Source organism: Geotrypetes seraphini, chromosome 10 (genome assembly GCF_902459505.1).
Source record: "Geotrypetes seraphini chromosome 10, aGeoSer1.1, whole genome shotgun sequence".
NCBI classification, from domain to species: domain Eukaryota; kingdom Metazoa; phylum Chordata; class Amphibia; order Gymnophiona; family Dermophiidae; genus Geotrypetes; species Geotrypetes seraphini.
In genome coordinates, this window is record NC_047093.1 from 50,998,612 (window position 1) to 51,014,461 (window position 15,850).

General features: G+C 41.6%; 1 protein-coding gene across 2 annotated transcripts in view; it reads right to left on the reverse strand.

Annotated features, from left to right (window-relative positions):
- Positions 1–15,850, reverse strand: part of SH3GLB2 (SH3 domain containing GRB2 like, endophilin B2) — a 50,470-nt gene that overhangs the window by 18,635 nt on the left and 15,985 nt on the right. Inside the window, exons 2-7 of one of the 2 annotated variants that reach the window (XM_033961400.1) lie at positions 8,543–8,684; positions 7,772–7,900; positions 6,429–6,562; positions 5,718–5,810; positions 4,120–4,182; positions 2,487–2,510 (exon numbers count right to left, since the gene is read on the reverse strand). In XM_033961400.1, the coding sequence (XP_033817291.1) occupies positions 2,487–2,510; positions 4,120–4,182; positions 5,718–5,810; positions 6,429–6,562; positions 7,772–7,900; positions 8,543–8,684 (585 nt within the window). The remainder of the gene's footprint in view (positions 1–2,486; positions 2,511–4,119; positions 4,183–5,717; positions 5,811–6,428; positions 6,563–7,771; positions 7,901–8,542; positions 8,685–15,850) is intronic. The other variant, XM_033961401.1, reaches the window with a different exon arrangement.

Consider the following 15,850-nt stretch of genomic DNA (forward strand, 5'->3'; position numbering starts at 1 on the left):
GGGCTCACAATCCATCTAATGTTCCTGGGGCAATGGGGGGGAGGTTTTAAGTGACTTGCCCAGAGTCACAAGGAGCAGTGTGGGTTTGAACCCACAACCTCAGGGTGCCGAGGCTGTAGCTTTAACCGTTGCGCCACACTCTCTCCTAGTGTCACTCATAACTGAGCATTGGGTAGCCAGATTTGCAGGGATTCCAACTTCAATTCCTACAATGAATCTGTGATAATATCCACTGATTTAAAAAGATAGCACACTGAAGGTCCTCCCCCTTGTCAAGGGTCACCCCATTCCTCCCAGTCTCTATCTGACTGGCTTTCTTGGTCCTGATCATCTTTCCTGGGGGGGGAAGCGCTTTGTGTAGGAAGATACACTTATGCAGCCCTTGGCACACTCACAGACAGCACAGGGGAACCCCGGCAAATTAAATAGGCTTTCCACATTAAGCTCACAAAGTCTGGGGCAGAGCCCTGTCCAGAAAGCCCAGAGGACCTCTATAGGGACTTGACTTGGGCTCTTCAGTGACTACGCAACTGCGCTTTGCAAAGTTGCTATTTAAAGGCACCGAAAGGGATTTCTTCCATGAAAGGACGAGCCCCTTGCAGTTTCCCCAGCCCTGGAGATAATAGAAGAGGCTACGCACAAGGCTCCCAAAGCATGCAGTGCACGGACACGCCTCAGCTGGCGATCCAGCACAAAGCTGGCATAATAAAAGGGGTGGAAAGGCCCGAGGAGACCATCTAAACCAATTTTAAAGTAAAAGCTTTTTAAATAAAATCAGGAAATTTAAGATGGCTGACACAGGAGCGATTTTGTGCCAGAAAACGTCCTGGGGAAGCTACACCAAAGTCCAGAAAATTATGAAAAAGGGTTTTTTTGAGGTGCGGGATCCTATCTCTGGCCCCAGAACTCCTTAAAACTGAAAATTTCAGACCCTCCCCTCCCCGATTTTTTTCCTATAAGCTGCAATAACCTGAATTCACAGAACTGTGCTGGTACCTGCCTGCTTCATCTTAACATGAAGCTGGAATTAATGGAGAAGATTTCTGCCTCTGAACATTCAAACGCTGCCATTTTCACTTTGCCAGTCGGATTGAGACCTCAACACCCAAAATTCCATGCGCCATGAAAGAGGGAGCTAAAATGCAGCCAGCACCCGTTAAAGCCCTCAGACCACCACTGTGCCAAATAGCCTGCACTCAACAGGAACATGAGCTAGCTTCTAGGACAGCGATTCTTAACCTTTTTTGAATCATGGACCCCTTTAAGAATCTGATGAAAGCTATGGACCCCCCCTTCCCCAGAAATATTCACATAAACACAACTTTGTATGCTATACAGACTTTAAGAATAAATGGGATACCCATGTGGGATCCCTACGAGGGTCAAGATAAGGAAATTGGGTCATTAGGGCATAGAAAGGGGTGGGTAAGCAGAGTGGGCAGACTTGATGGGCTGTAGCCCTTTTCTGCCATCATCTTCTATGTTTATTGCGATCTGATTGTCTCAAACATATATGACACACACAAAGTATTATTAAACTTTAAAGTAAACACTCATTTTTTATGCAAAAAGGAATGGTCACTCATAACTTACTACACTCCTCTTGTACAAATTAAAACTGATCTACTACTGTTACGTTTTCTTCTTCCACTACTATTCTCTTGTTATCTGTGAGAAAAATCAACAGTACCGGGCTGTATAGTGAATATAAATGTTAATTTTTATATCTGACTCTCACGGACCCCTCCAGGGGTCCACAGACCCAGGTTAAGAACCCCTGTTCAAGGGGAATTGACCCTGAGCACCAAAAAGTTAATGCAGGCTGGCTATACAGGGACAAAAATGGTTGCTCTGCTAGCTGCAGACTACTGGCACCAAAGTCTTAAAATTCGGAGACACCTTCTCCCCCCAAAAAAAAATAAAAATAAAAAAATAAAAGTTGTCAGAGCAGATCATAAACACACCTTTTCAGTGCACTTGTGGAGAAGGAAAAACTGGAGATGGCAGTGCAGTCCACTAGAGAAGGAAACAGAGCTGAAAGATGTGATCGATATCCTTGTGCAAACAGTTTTCAGGAAGAGGGAGATCACCTATCATCTGGAATCCTTTGCAGTACAAGAACCCATTAGCAATACACAAACACAGGGACTCCTAAAGAGGTCAATCAGTGATGCACACATATACACAAATGCCAGTGGATGTGAGGAGTTCACTTAGCCCAAAACACAGGTGAGATCGAGAGAGAGAGAGAGAAGTAGCCCAGCTAGCAAAAGGGTCTAAAAGTTTTAAGATCATTTGGAAATGCTTCCTTTCTGACACATTGTGCCTAGGTAAATTGTGCTTACCATTCTTTACTTATCTAGGTTTTGACTGGCACAATAGTTTCTACACTGTCGATACTACTTACTCCCTCCCCTTCCCTATTCCCAGGAAAGTAGCAGGGTGGATGACTCAAACATTAAGGGGGAGGAGGGTTCCATACTTACTTTATCCACCTCGTCACTCCAGAGCTGCAGGAGAGTCACAGAGTAACAGGAAAGGGCATGAGTGCTGGAGACTTCAAGAGACAGCAAAATACAATAACAGGACAGATGTCATACAGTAATAACTTGGGGGAGGGGAGAGGAAATGCCAAGAACCCTACACCTGAGGTAACCAGCAGTTTCCCTCTTCTGGTACTTGTCTTAGGAAGTGTAGCCCACTCTGGTAGCCTTTCCATGGCTAATGAAGTAATCCATGCAACAATCTCCGATTCATAAATAAAGCAACAGAACCAAATTCAAAAAATAGCAGAGGGATATTAGGATCTTGGTTTTCAGTCATATGTAAATGGGATAAAACATTCTGCTATACCTATGTGCCAGGTCCTTAAAATCTAACACATACATGAGATACATACATCAGTAGCAGTGCATGCAAATCTCTCTCATGCATATTGATTGTGGGCATCCTGAAAACCCAAGTGTCTTGCTGTGTCCGAAAGACTGGGCAGAGAATCACTGCTGTGTAGTAAACATATCTGGGAAGGACAGATTGGGTGGGGTCAATGATAGCTGGCATCCATTGCTGTAGTCCTGTGATTTACAGATAGCCAACTCTCCCCCTCCCCTTTAGGGCAGATCTTTCAAAGACAGGCTAAGAAAGCTGTGTGTGTGTTTCAGCATAAACACGGACTGAATCATTGTTTGTCATATCTGTCTTGGTTCCGGGTTTCCAAAAAACCGACATGAACTTTCCTTTCTCAGCTATTCCACTGATGCACGTTTAGTCCACCAGTGGTCAGACATGAGGTCATTGCTGACTTTTCAACATCTGAATGAAAGATGGACACATGGCACAGACATCAAGTTATAGACAAGGATTCACAGCTGCAAGGACATATGGAAACAGTTTGGAGGATTCTCTTTTCCCCTGCGTCAATCAGCTGCTTCTAATCAAGTACATCTGGCTACTATTTCTTCCCAAGTCATCCCTCCTTTATGGGGTCCTCTTAATGTTCTGGCCTTATCTTTCTTAGTAGCTATTCAGGTTACAAGTCTATTTAATAAGCTGTTGAGTATTTTTTGAAATTCAAACCCAATATAACCAAAAAGGGAAATTAGAATGACGATCTCTCACTCCTCTACATCAGGCTGAGATCTAGGGCTGGGTGGGTCACAGGAAAACCAGGGATTTCAAAACCAGTTTATTATTGATCACATTTTTTGTAAGTCCAACATTAGAAAAACTGCATACACAAAAGCCCCTAAATGTTCTAGAATACATTTAAAGAAATTAAATATCTGCCAGCCACTGAATTATATTGCTGGTCAGCGTTTCCAAAGTTCAATTTTATACCAATATCTCCCAGGACCTACACATCTATGGTCCTTGGTTAGTGACAGATACTCTGTGTTTGAAGGACATGTACAGCCTTTGCATAGATTATACTGTATTTGAGAATTATACTATTAAAAGGACTTCTAGGACTGTTTGGGAAAGGAAGTCTTTTCCCTTCCCCTGTACAAAGCAGTACTATCTGGGATTGGAGGGGACATGAAAAGTCCCATTAAAATGTAGAGCTACTGAAGGAAAAAAAGGGGAATTCATGTGAACTAAAGAAAAAAAAAAGGTTCTTACCGCTGAAGCACTGGCCGAGAGGACGTAATTGCGAGGTCTAGTCTCCTGAAAATCAGGCAAAGCCTATAGGAAATAAGAATTTGCATACATCATACAGAAGTTCAGACTGAATAATGGACAAAACCAGGCCTACAGATGGACCCCTAGTAATCCCTCCTGAAATGTGGGGCATCTTGCTCCTGTTACAGTCTGTCAGTTCCAGAAAACATGCCCAAAATAATACCCCTAAAACTTTTCAGTAATGACTTCCCACTCCCCAAATCTGCTTTTTGTATTTCCAAGTGGAACTCGGATTAGATTAGAGCAAGATTTTAAAGTATCACAGCACTACAATCATGAAATCTCTCACAGAAAAAAAATGGAAAATGTAGGAAAACTAGCTGTGTGGCCTGTACAGAGATGATGAAATGTCTGTAGGAAAGAACAGCCCACATCACAACTCTAAGACAGTTGTACTCACTTCTCCTCCACACTTTGCAGATTATAAAGCAAAAAGAGAACAAATTAGTACACATTTTGGAGGTCTCCTTGAAGAAATGGCTAGAATTTCAGTCTCCTCAGTATTACTTGGATGAGAGAATATTGATATTACTGTATCTACTCGAATATAAACCCATCCAAATATACACTGAGATAACTTCCCCCCCCAAAAAAAAAGGAGGGCAAAAAAAAGTTGACTCAAATATAAACTGAACTCAAGGCATCAGCCATTTTGAGCACTGAGATTGCATGGGACAGAAGAATAGGAGGATCTCTGTTGCCCTGGCTCACCACTGGACTAGAAGGGCTTAAGGTAGGCCCGTGGAGAGGCCTGTGATGGGTCCATGTCTGTTTTATCATTTCCTTTTTGAGAAATTCTCTAACTCCTATTTGTCTGTTGTAATTAAGATTGTAAGCTCTATTGAGCAGGGATTGTCTCTTACATGTTTAATGTACAGCGCTGTATACTTCTTGCTGAGCTATAGAAATGATAAGTAGTGGTAGTAGTAGTAGTAAGACTCGAATATAAACCAATACCCCCATTTTTTGTCCTATAAATCTAGATTTATATCATATTATATACAGTAAACGGAATTTCCCACTCACTTCCCTGCATGTCTGTCACACCACAGAATTAGTTTAATGGAGTAAGGGCCATTTTGTTGCTCCACATACCACCTGTTAATCCTCTGGAATAGAGCAGCCTGGACTCAGCAAATGCAATGACTGAATCCACTCCAGCATCCACATTTAACTCACAAAACAGGTGAAAGAGTGTTGGAGAAGGAGGAGGAGGAGGAGCAAAAGAAAGAAAGCAGGATAAGGCAATTGTTAAAAATGCCGAGTTGAGGGAAGGCTCCGTGAAAAGGGATAAATGGAACCCATGTTATTTCTAAAATCAGCCAAGCGGGGGGAAGGGGGGGGAACACTGTTACCAAATGTAAGGTCACAGATGATAAAAGCACAGACAAAGAGGATAAACAAGAAGATCATTGCTGAAGGGTAATCCTGCTCTATACCCTGCCTGTTATAGGAAGAAAACATGCCATACCACACTTATATGGATCTACACTAGCAACCTCCATGACTCCTGGAAGTGAAGGATTATGGTAGATTACCGCTGCTTTTGCCTCAGCTGCTTTGGCTTTCTTCAGTCTGGCTTTGCAAGCATCAAGGTCAAGGCGGCGATTCTGCAGGAGTCGTCTTTCCTTCTGTTGAAGAAAGTACAAGGTAGGAAGTAAGGCAGATTTCAGGGCATACAAGGAAAGGTTGACCTGAAGAAAAGAACTTGCAACTCACAGCACATATTGAATATGATTTTATCAGTATTCTATAAAAACAGTAGAACTCTTAGGTGGGTCAGTCTAAAGGCCTAGCATCACAGGAGGAGAGTGTGGTGTAGTGGTTAGAGCTATAGCATCAGCATCCCGATGTTATGGGCTCAAACCCCATGCTGCTCCTTGTGACCCTGGGCAAGTCACTTAATCCTCCACTGCATTAGACAGACTATGAGCCCGCCAGGACAGATAGGGAGAAATGCTTGAGTACCCGATTGTAAACTGCTTGGACAAGAGGTATATCAAATCCCAATCCCAGTCTCTTGCAGGCACTTATAGGAAGAGCTTTTTAAGCATTAAAAATATGTGGTTTTAGTTTGGTTGCATTTTGAGAGTCTGTAAACTCCGAAGAACAGGTTTCAGTAAAAACTGTGAGGCTTTGGCAAGCAAAGGCAGAATGGAAATGCCTGGTACAGCCAGAAGACAACTCATGTCCTGAACTGCTCTAGGAAGAAAGTCAAAGAACTTAAATCCCCCAGAATTTAAACTTACAGAAATTGATTTCCAATCCCCTTCCAGGAAACTGCGCAGTGGAGTTAGGAAGTTGATAGAGGATGCATGGATGAACTCTCTCTCAGCTCCTCCCAGGCGCTTTTCTGTTTCTCCGACCCTGAGAAGGGTCTGCCCTGGAAAAGAAAGGAAAAAAGGTTATGGCCACACAGATACGGATACTCCCTATCATATTTGTATCTGATAAACTAAAAATATGTAACAACAACATCATATAATACATTTCCAAGATCAAAAATTAAAGAGACAGAAAATAGAAATAATGAAAGAAGATAAAAATTTTTAAATAAAATAAAACAAATTTAAGAGCATGCCAGAATAAAGGTGGTAAACACACTAATTCCCTTTAAACTTGTATTTTTTTATGCATAATAGGGGGGGGGGGAATAAAAAAAATCAAACTTATGATACTGAATTGAATTACTTATCTGCACAATTATTCGGCCCTTCCCATATAAATACATGAACACAAATGGACAGGACATGTAACCCATCATGCTGAGAATTCTAATAAACCTATGGCAGGATGCAGAGAGCTCCGGCAATCTGGTAAAAAAAAATACCAGCTTGGGAGCGATTTGGGGTTTCTGGGGCATGCTCAGCACAAATAGCATGCAAATCATATGCGTGCTGAATAGCCCAGTAAGGGGGGAGGAACCGTACCTGGCACCTGCACACAAGAGCTAAGTGGTAGGCGCAGCTCTTCTGTGCAGGAGCAGTACAGTTCCCAATTGCAAAAGCTCCAGAGAATTTATTTTTGTGGAGTTTTTTGTTTTTGTGGGGGGGGGGGGGGGCATGGTATGGACACAGCTATTGTGCGAGTGTGTGTTCCATGCCTAACAGCTGATCATAGGTACAGGACATACATACAACAGACACACAGCCAGCTACCAGCAGCTCCAGACCTGCCAGAAAATGTTTCCTGGTAAGAGGTGGGTAATCCCTTCTGAGCTCCTTGAAATGCATTTGCATAGTGTTCTTGGTGGCTGCTACCATGATTAGTAGAAGTCCCCGAGAACCCTTTTGTGCAACACAGGCTGAGCTGTCTTGTAAGTTAAGATTAGCTACAATCAGTCTTATTTCCATGGCAAGCTTTTGAGTATCTCCTCCCTAGTGCTGAAATGTTTGAAGCTGCAGCTATGCAACTCAGACAAGCAAAGGCTGTTTCTATGAATCTTTCAGAGAACTACAGCCTGCTGCAGCGGACGCTCAGTGCAGTCACTCATCTGTTGGAGTCTGAATAATACTAGCACATTCCCACCTGACAGAAAATGACTGGACCCTCCCAACCCCATGCTCCAGTATCCCATAGCATCACCACTCACCATATGGGGTTCCAGGCCCAAACTCATTGGCTGCCTCCATCATATACTGGGCCAATAGTTCTGCATTGGTGGTCCGAGATGGCACCTTCCGGTCCAGTTTCTCATATAAGAACTCTTCAACCCGAGCACCTGGAGGAGAATAAGGAGATTAAAAAGTGTATGATACCAAGAGAGCACTGAATGGCACTAGACCTCCCCAAAACATCTCAGTGACAGCAGCAGGGCATGCTCTTGAAGAAATTGTAAACCGTCCAGATATTTGTTTGATGGTCGGTATATCAAACTGTAAATAAACTTGGAAAGGGATTGGGACTTGTATACCGCCTTTTTGTAATTTTACAACCACACTCAAAGCGGTTTACATACAGGTATTTCAAGCATTTTTCCCTATCTGTCCCTGTGGGTTCACAGTCTTGTCTAATGTACCTGGGGCAGCAGAGGATTAAGTGACTTGCCCAGAATCACAGGGAGCAGCATAGGGTTTGAACTCACAACCTCAGGGTGCTGAGACTTTAGCTCTAACCACTATGCCACACTCTCCTCCATAGTACAGTCTAAGAGATCAGCTGTGAGGGCAGTCACTTCACCAGCAGCCACACACCAGGTTCACGCTCCAGCTGTGAGGGCCACCACATCAAACTCTCCCTCCCCAGGAGCTAGACCACAACCTGCTTATAATATGCCACCAAGCTCTACTCCTCACCCCACACCTACATGTCCAATTTAGGTGTTCGGCATTAGGAGGCATAATATTTACAGCAGTGCCCTTACTCGGGTTAGGCTGAAGTAAAACTTCCGACTGATGTAAGATCTTCTCAGTCCAGTTCCTGGTGCTGTCTGCTCTGGCCAGCAAGTTCTCAAAATGGGCATCTAGTTCAGTCTTCTCAGCCTGACCCAACTTCTCCTCCGTGAACTGCAATAAATAAACCAGACCAAAGCCCACATGACAAACTGAAGGCTCCCTTGGAAAGATGGAGATAACAAGGCCTTGCATGATATAATAATAATAACAACAACAACAACAACAACACAAGTCAGATAGGATGGGAAGGAAGAAAACAAAAAAGATCCAACAGCAAGGCAGGGTGCAGAAACCAGCACCTGGCCTATGTACCAAGAACTAGCTTTGTTCGACTCCTCATCCACTAATACTGTCACAACACATGCATTAGAGCTCAACTGAAATTGTTTTTTTATTTGTCAAAGAGGGTTGTACAAACAGATGTTACTACATTTTCCAGTCTAGTATGACCTCAAGTAAACACTGTACATCAAAATTCTAGGTGATGTCATATTGTAACTGAATTAAGTCAACAAACCATTTTAACTTCTGTTTGTGATCCCCTTCTTTATCATTCCTAGTATTCTGTTTGCCCTTTTTGCCGCCGCCACCACACATTGCATGGACGGCTTTATCAACTTGTCGATCAGAACTCCCAAGTCCCTTTCCTGGGAGGTCTCTCCAAGTACCGTCCCGGACATCCTGTATTCGTGCAGGAGATTTTTGTTACTGACAATGCATCACTTTACACTTATCCTCGTTGAACCTCATCTGCCATGTCGATGCCCATTCCTTGAGCCTGATTATGTCACATTGCAGATCTTCGCAATCTTTACTACTCTGAATAACTTCATATCAAGGATCTATCTTACGAGGAAAGGCTGAAAAATTTGCGGCTGTACTCACTCGAGGAACGTTGGGAGAGAGGAGACATGATCGAGACGTTTAAGTATATTACCAGCCGTATCGAGATGGAAGAAGAGATTCTCTTTCTCAAAGGACCCTCAGCCACAAGAGGGCATCCGCTCAAACTCAGGGGCGGGAAATTTCATGGCGACACCAGGAAATATTTCTTCACCGAGAGAGTGGTTGATCCTTGGAACGAGCTCCCGGTGCAGGTGATTGAAGCAAACAGCGTGCAAGAATTTAAGAGCAAATAGGATGCCCATGTGGGATCCCTTAGAGGGTTAAGCCAAGGAAACCTGTCACCAGGAGTGGGATCCCTAGGATAGTAGACTTGGGAGTGGGTCAGTAGAGTGGGCAGACCTGATGGGCTATGGCCCTTATCTGCCGTCATCTTCTATGTTTCTATGTATCGTCCGCAAATTTAATCACCTCGTTTGTCGTACCTATGTCCAGATCGCATTTAGCTCAGACAACTGATATGGGGACAATTTTGGCAGATAAATTATTGAAAGAAATTTTTCCTTCTTTGTTCATCTAAATCCCTTTGAGCATATATAGTTCTCTAAAAATATTTCACAACCTGCTCCCTAATTTGTTGCTCTTGGGTATAATTTTTCCCTTGAACATCACATTCATTGATCAAATGCCTCTTTTTACAGGGGCAGACCAGATTGGCAAGCAATCGGCTGGCTTTCTCTCCCCATCTATGAAGCCTCTCATATCTATGATAGTAAAGGTCTTGGGAGGCTCTGTTTAATATGGTGTCCATTTTTTTCTTTATTTCAGAGATTTTTTGTTTGTGTGAACCCTATAAAGGATAACTAGTTGGCCTGACAACTGAAGTATCTCAGCCTCTTGTTCTCTCCTTAGTTTCTTTGTGTAGGCCAAAATATGGCCTCCCATTACTGATTTAGAAGCTTCCCAATATATCAGAGGGGACACATCAGGAGTTGCATTAGCTTGTTGGTAAAGTAACCATTGTTCCCTTAGATATGCCTGGAACGTAAGATCCCGATATAGATACAGGAAACTTCCACATTCTCTTGGGTTCCAATACTATCCCTAGGATTAAGAACACTTGCAAATGATCAGAAAGAGTGGATGACAAAATATTTTCACATCTACAATCTTGGACAGCAGTGACTTAGAAAGCAAGTAGTAGTCAAGCCCAGCGTAAATTTTATATAGATTAGAATAAAATGTATAATCTTGTTCTTGGGAGTGCAAGATCCTCCAAGCATCAATAGCCCCCAACTGTCTAACTGGAAAGTTAACTCCCTTGCTCTCATAGTCTTTTTGTCTCCGCTCATCACCAGCTGATATTCCAACAATGCTATAATGGATGCCACTATATTAGAAAAGAATTTGTGGTTATAAAGATTAGGTGCATATAAGTTACAAACCACTACTTTGTGGCCCCATAATTCTCCAACCATAATAATAAAGCTCCCCTCTTTATCTTGCTGCAGCTTATGAAGGTGAAATTGCAGCTGCTTGTGCAGTAAGACAGTTATTCCCCTTTGATGCCCATTAAATGCAGAATAGCCTCTCTTCAGTTTAATGTGCTCTGTAGTGCAGAGTCTCTTGAAGATGGTTACAAAAGGAGAGAGTGGATGTAGCCTAAGTTAGGATTTTTTTTTCTTTTGATGGGAGAGTGGATGCCACCTACATTCAAGGTGATAATCTTCAAATGAACCATCTCACATATTCTATAATTTTGATATCGAAAAGTGACAAGGTGGTCTACACCTTTACACCTACTCCCCTCCTCCTCTCATCTTCTACCATATCACATTCCCATTCATGCCAACACATACACACCGTATCCTCTCTCCCCCTTCCCCTCCTCCACCTACACTGACACCTACAGGCTCTCTCTCTAGAAACTGTGAAAACCAAAATAAGTTCAAAATTCTGATTGTCACACATGCTCTTCGTGAGTGGTCCCTCAGAGAAAAAACCCAAGGCCGTGATGTGTTGCAATCAGCAAGATGCATTAGTCCCAAATGGAAGCATAGCCAGCTGATATTCCCAAAAGCATCAAATATCTCCGATAGGTAGAAAAGGTGCAATACAGGTAGTATAATATTCCAGTCTGCAGTCTTAGCTCATCATTTGTCATAATGGCAAGTATGCTAGAGATTAATAACAGCGTCTCTCATCCCTGTCCTCAAACACATCCATATGGCCAATGTCCACTTATAACAAATGATGTCAAGTATGTACATTGTAAGAAAGCAAACAACCAGCAACTGCTCTCAGCCTCTCTTCTGTGCCCTTATTATTTGGTCTATTAAATCATGATGAGGTGCTAGAGTACACTTAATCAGTTGCAAGGTGTGTTCCCTTATCAAGGTTCATACTCACCATCGCTCCTAGCCCCCTCTACAGCGTTCCCTCATGGGGTATAGCCAGCAAACAAACAAATACCGGTAACTGTAACATAGGCAGGAATCCAGCGTGTATCATTTGTATATCCGACTTCAATTGCCAAGTCAGTCTGGAGGCTAATGTCTTGACCAAGATTGCCACAAGGTGATGAGGCATCCTGTCTCTCTGCTTCTCCAGGGAGGTTGTTGAGGAATCCTTGCTGCATCCTTGTCTGCCATTAACATCTTTCCTTCATGCCATACCTTTGGTTTAGCCCAGGGGTGTCAAAGTCCCTCTTCGAGGGCCGCAATCCAGTCAGGTTTTCAGGATTTCCCCAATGAATATGCATGACATCTATTAGCATACAATGAAAGGAGTGCATGCAAATAATTATCATGCATATTCATTGGGGAAATCCTGAAAACCCAACTGGATTGCGGCCCTCGAGAATGGACTTTGACACCCCTGGTTTAGCCAGACATGCCAAAGTGAATTACATAATTCTTCGATGAAGTGTTGCACAAATATGGGTTATTTCCTTCCACTGGAGTACTACGCGGGCCGAATAATCATTGAACAAGAAAATTCTAGAATTCTTGATGCTGAGAGAGGAAATCCTTGCTTATTCCTGTAAGTGCCTGGTCAGGTACTTGGGTGTCAAATGTACATTTTATTCTCCAGAAAATTTGAAGCAGTTTCTAGATATTAAGAAAATCATCAAGGAATGAATGGAAAAAGGGATTTATTGAATTAGTCGTTGATTCACACTAAGCTTTACTGCAAATGATATGTAATTAATTTCTCCCTTAATATGTTTGACTATCCTTATTGAAATTGTGGTCTAAGAAAAGGGGATTAAGATTTGGTTATATTGCAAGAATTTTTTCTTCTTTTGAAATATTTTCCTTCTCTGTGTTTCATGTAGCAAGATGTTCTTGTGAATTTTATTTGAAAAATATAAATAAAGAAAAAAAAAGAAAATTCTAGAATTCTCATATTCGAGCCGTTCCATCTTGTTATACGCCTGCAGTATATTCTCCTTCTCTGACCAGTTAAGGGAATGGGCTATTGCAGGTCAGGGTATCTTGTCTGATTCTTTACATGCCCCAATTCTATGAGCTTGCGCACAGCAGAACATGGTGGTGGAGTTTATTAGGCCTAGCTGAGTTGGAAGCCATTCTCCCAAATAATTTATATAGCTCATCCGTAATTTTTTCTGGCAAGCTATGATCCGTAAATTGTTTTTACGGGTCCTGTTTTCCTGCACTTCCACTCAGTCACGAAGCAGCAAATTTTCTTTTTGAAGATCTTCTATTTGTCAAGTCATTCTCGCAACCTCATCCTCTCTATCAGACACAAGATGCTCTACTTCTGATAAGCAGCGGGAGTAAGTCAAATTTTTCACCGATTTCATCTACTGCTAACTGTAGTTTGTTTAGGTGATTGTACAGTGCTGCTGTGGACCAAATGGGAAATCTCCTGGGCCCACTCTCCTGCTGATACTGCCATCATAACTGTTCTAGCTGCCATCTTGACTGCGGTCAGAGAAGGCTTACTTTTTACACCTCAAGGAGAATTCAGGGGCATACTGCGGTATCACCTTGCAACAATTCAACCTCAGTATTCCTGATTCCGTGCTGGTTTTAAGGCCAATCATGATTCTCTCAACCCCTGTACAAATGAGTATTTAGCTGATTTTCCAGGCCCCTCACAGAGCTCCTCTTTTCATCTGCTAGTTAAGAGGCTGGCAAAAGAACCCGAACAGCTGTTTTCTGCAGGTTTCAGTTTACGGTACTGAATTCCTCCTGGTTTTTGTTTACAGCAGAAATTTAACTTCATATTTACCGTGGTTGCTGAAAATGAACTCACTTAAGAGGTTTACTTACTCTTAAGAGGCAGACTGGAATACTATATCAGAGGAGCTCAGGCAGCAATCAATAGAAATCAAGCATCCACCCACCAGATGGGATTCTCATTGGCCACTGCAGCTAAGGATTCTATCTCCTCTGACTGGGGCCAGCTATAATCCTCAACCTGGAAAGAAGCAACCAATGGCAATCAAGCACCCTCTCATCGGCTAACCAACTTCATTGAACAATATATCTGCAACTGCTTATTAAAAAAAAAAAATTGCTATATTGCCTTTTACTTATATACACCAAAGTGGTTTACTAAAAAGTTACTTAGGACATCCACGCCCAACAGTATCAGGACTTTCAGGCAAACGTCTGAGATAGAAGGTTCAAAAGCACATGGGATATAGATGTCCCTCACCCAGTAACATCAGGAACCTCAAGACCTAGCTGGATATAGGACATTTTATATCACTGGCAGATATTTCCCTTCTAACAACTGGACTTCCTTTTCATCCTCCATGTCCTGATATATAGCTGGGGAGAAGGAGCGATATAGAAAGACAGACTGACATCCTGTAGAAATGCAATTGGTTTTTCTCCTAAGGCGAGAGAGAATCCACCGCACACCTCTGTTGTATCTTCAGGGAAGCATTTCTCTATTAACCAGCTTCGGTTTGCAGGGAGAGGCTGCTGTGTTGCTGAATTATGCAGTGAACTGCATATGCTAAGACCGCCAGTTGCTTCCTGGACATGAATAATTCAAAGAACTTACCGGTATGTTATTTGTACTGGCAAGTATGGTAAAAAAAAGGGATTGCCAGAGTACTAGGCAAAAAAGGGAGGGCAGAGTAAGGGAGGCCTATAGCACCTTGATCAAGGATCATTCCATGTTGTTAACCAATTCACCTAGTTGGATGAAAATTCCTGATTTATTCTGTCTTTTTGCCTCTACATATATGACAACTCTCATATACTCTGTTTAAAAAAGTCAATCAAATAATTCCCAAGACAGAGTTCTCCCCTAAAAAAATAATGAGTTCTACTATGAGATTCTATTCCAGGAAAGGGTTCTATCTAGTACACTGGAATGTTAAATTAGGCAATACAAGTACTTGTGTTAATCTTGGCCTAATATTAATCTCTTTGCATGAGAAACCCACACACCAACCCCTCATGAGGATATAGCCACTTATTAGAATAATATTTTTTGAACTGGCAGAACAGGAATATTTATTGAATCTGTTTCCGAATGCTCACCAAGCTCCTCATAAGTCTGATTTTTGTATATATTTTTATATCCAGTCCATCTCAAAATGCATTATAATATAGTGATACCTTGGAATCCAAACTTAATCCATTCCAGAACCCTGTTTGAGTTCCAAGACAATTTTTCACATCCAAAATGATAGAAATTGGATTCATCTGTTCCTGGGCCCCACAAACTCTAATTTTAACAGGGCAGAATGTGCTTGGATGTTGCAATTATCTTTGTCTATGAAGAAGTGGTAAAAAGTTCTCAACCTAATATGGAAAACTGTTTAAAACCAAAAACTGCCCCATTTTGGCATTGTTGTAAGTGGGAAAACTGTGTGAATCATTGTCTGTAAATGTCACTGTCTTTACAACTCAATTGTTTTACTTGACAAATCAAAACTTTTGTACTCCTAAAACCTACTAATTTGAGTAATGTAACAGTTGCTCATTTCCTGGAGAAAACTTTTGCCTTTCAAGCAGGGAAAATGAAATCCTGGTTGAGTATTCTTATCCAATAAACGTGGAACACTATATATGGTGTATAATGTGTTTAAAACAGAGAAAAAAGGACCTCAAAAAACCCCTAGATCACAATCAATAAAGTTATGAACAATCGGGGTTAGGTTTTCATCACTGGTCCAAAAACTGTATGGTTATTTTAAGTATTTTTTATCTTTCTTTTTTTGGTTTTTTAATGCAAAAAAATATATAATATATATTAATATTTGAATATTATAAATTCTCTAAATCGCTGATGACAGGATATATGTTTTATCAAAAGCGTTTGTATTTTATTGTTTACTTTTGATGCCTACGGTTTTATTGAGTCATAAAAAAACTTTTTTACAATTGTTTAATATTTAGTATCAGCAGTCACTATATCAGTATGTCATTGAAATAAATATGTCCTTA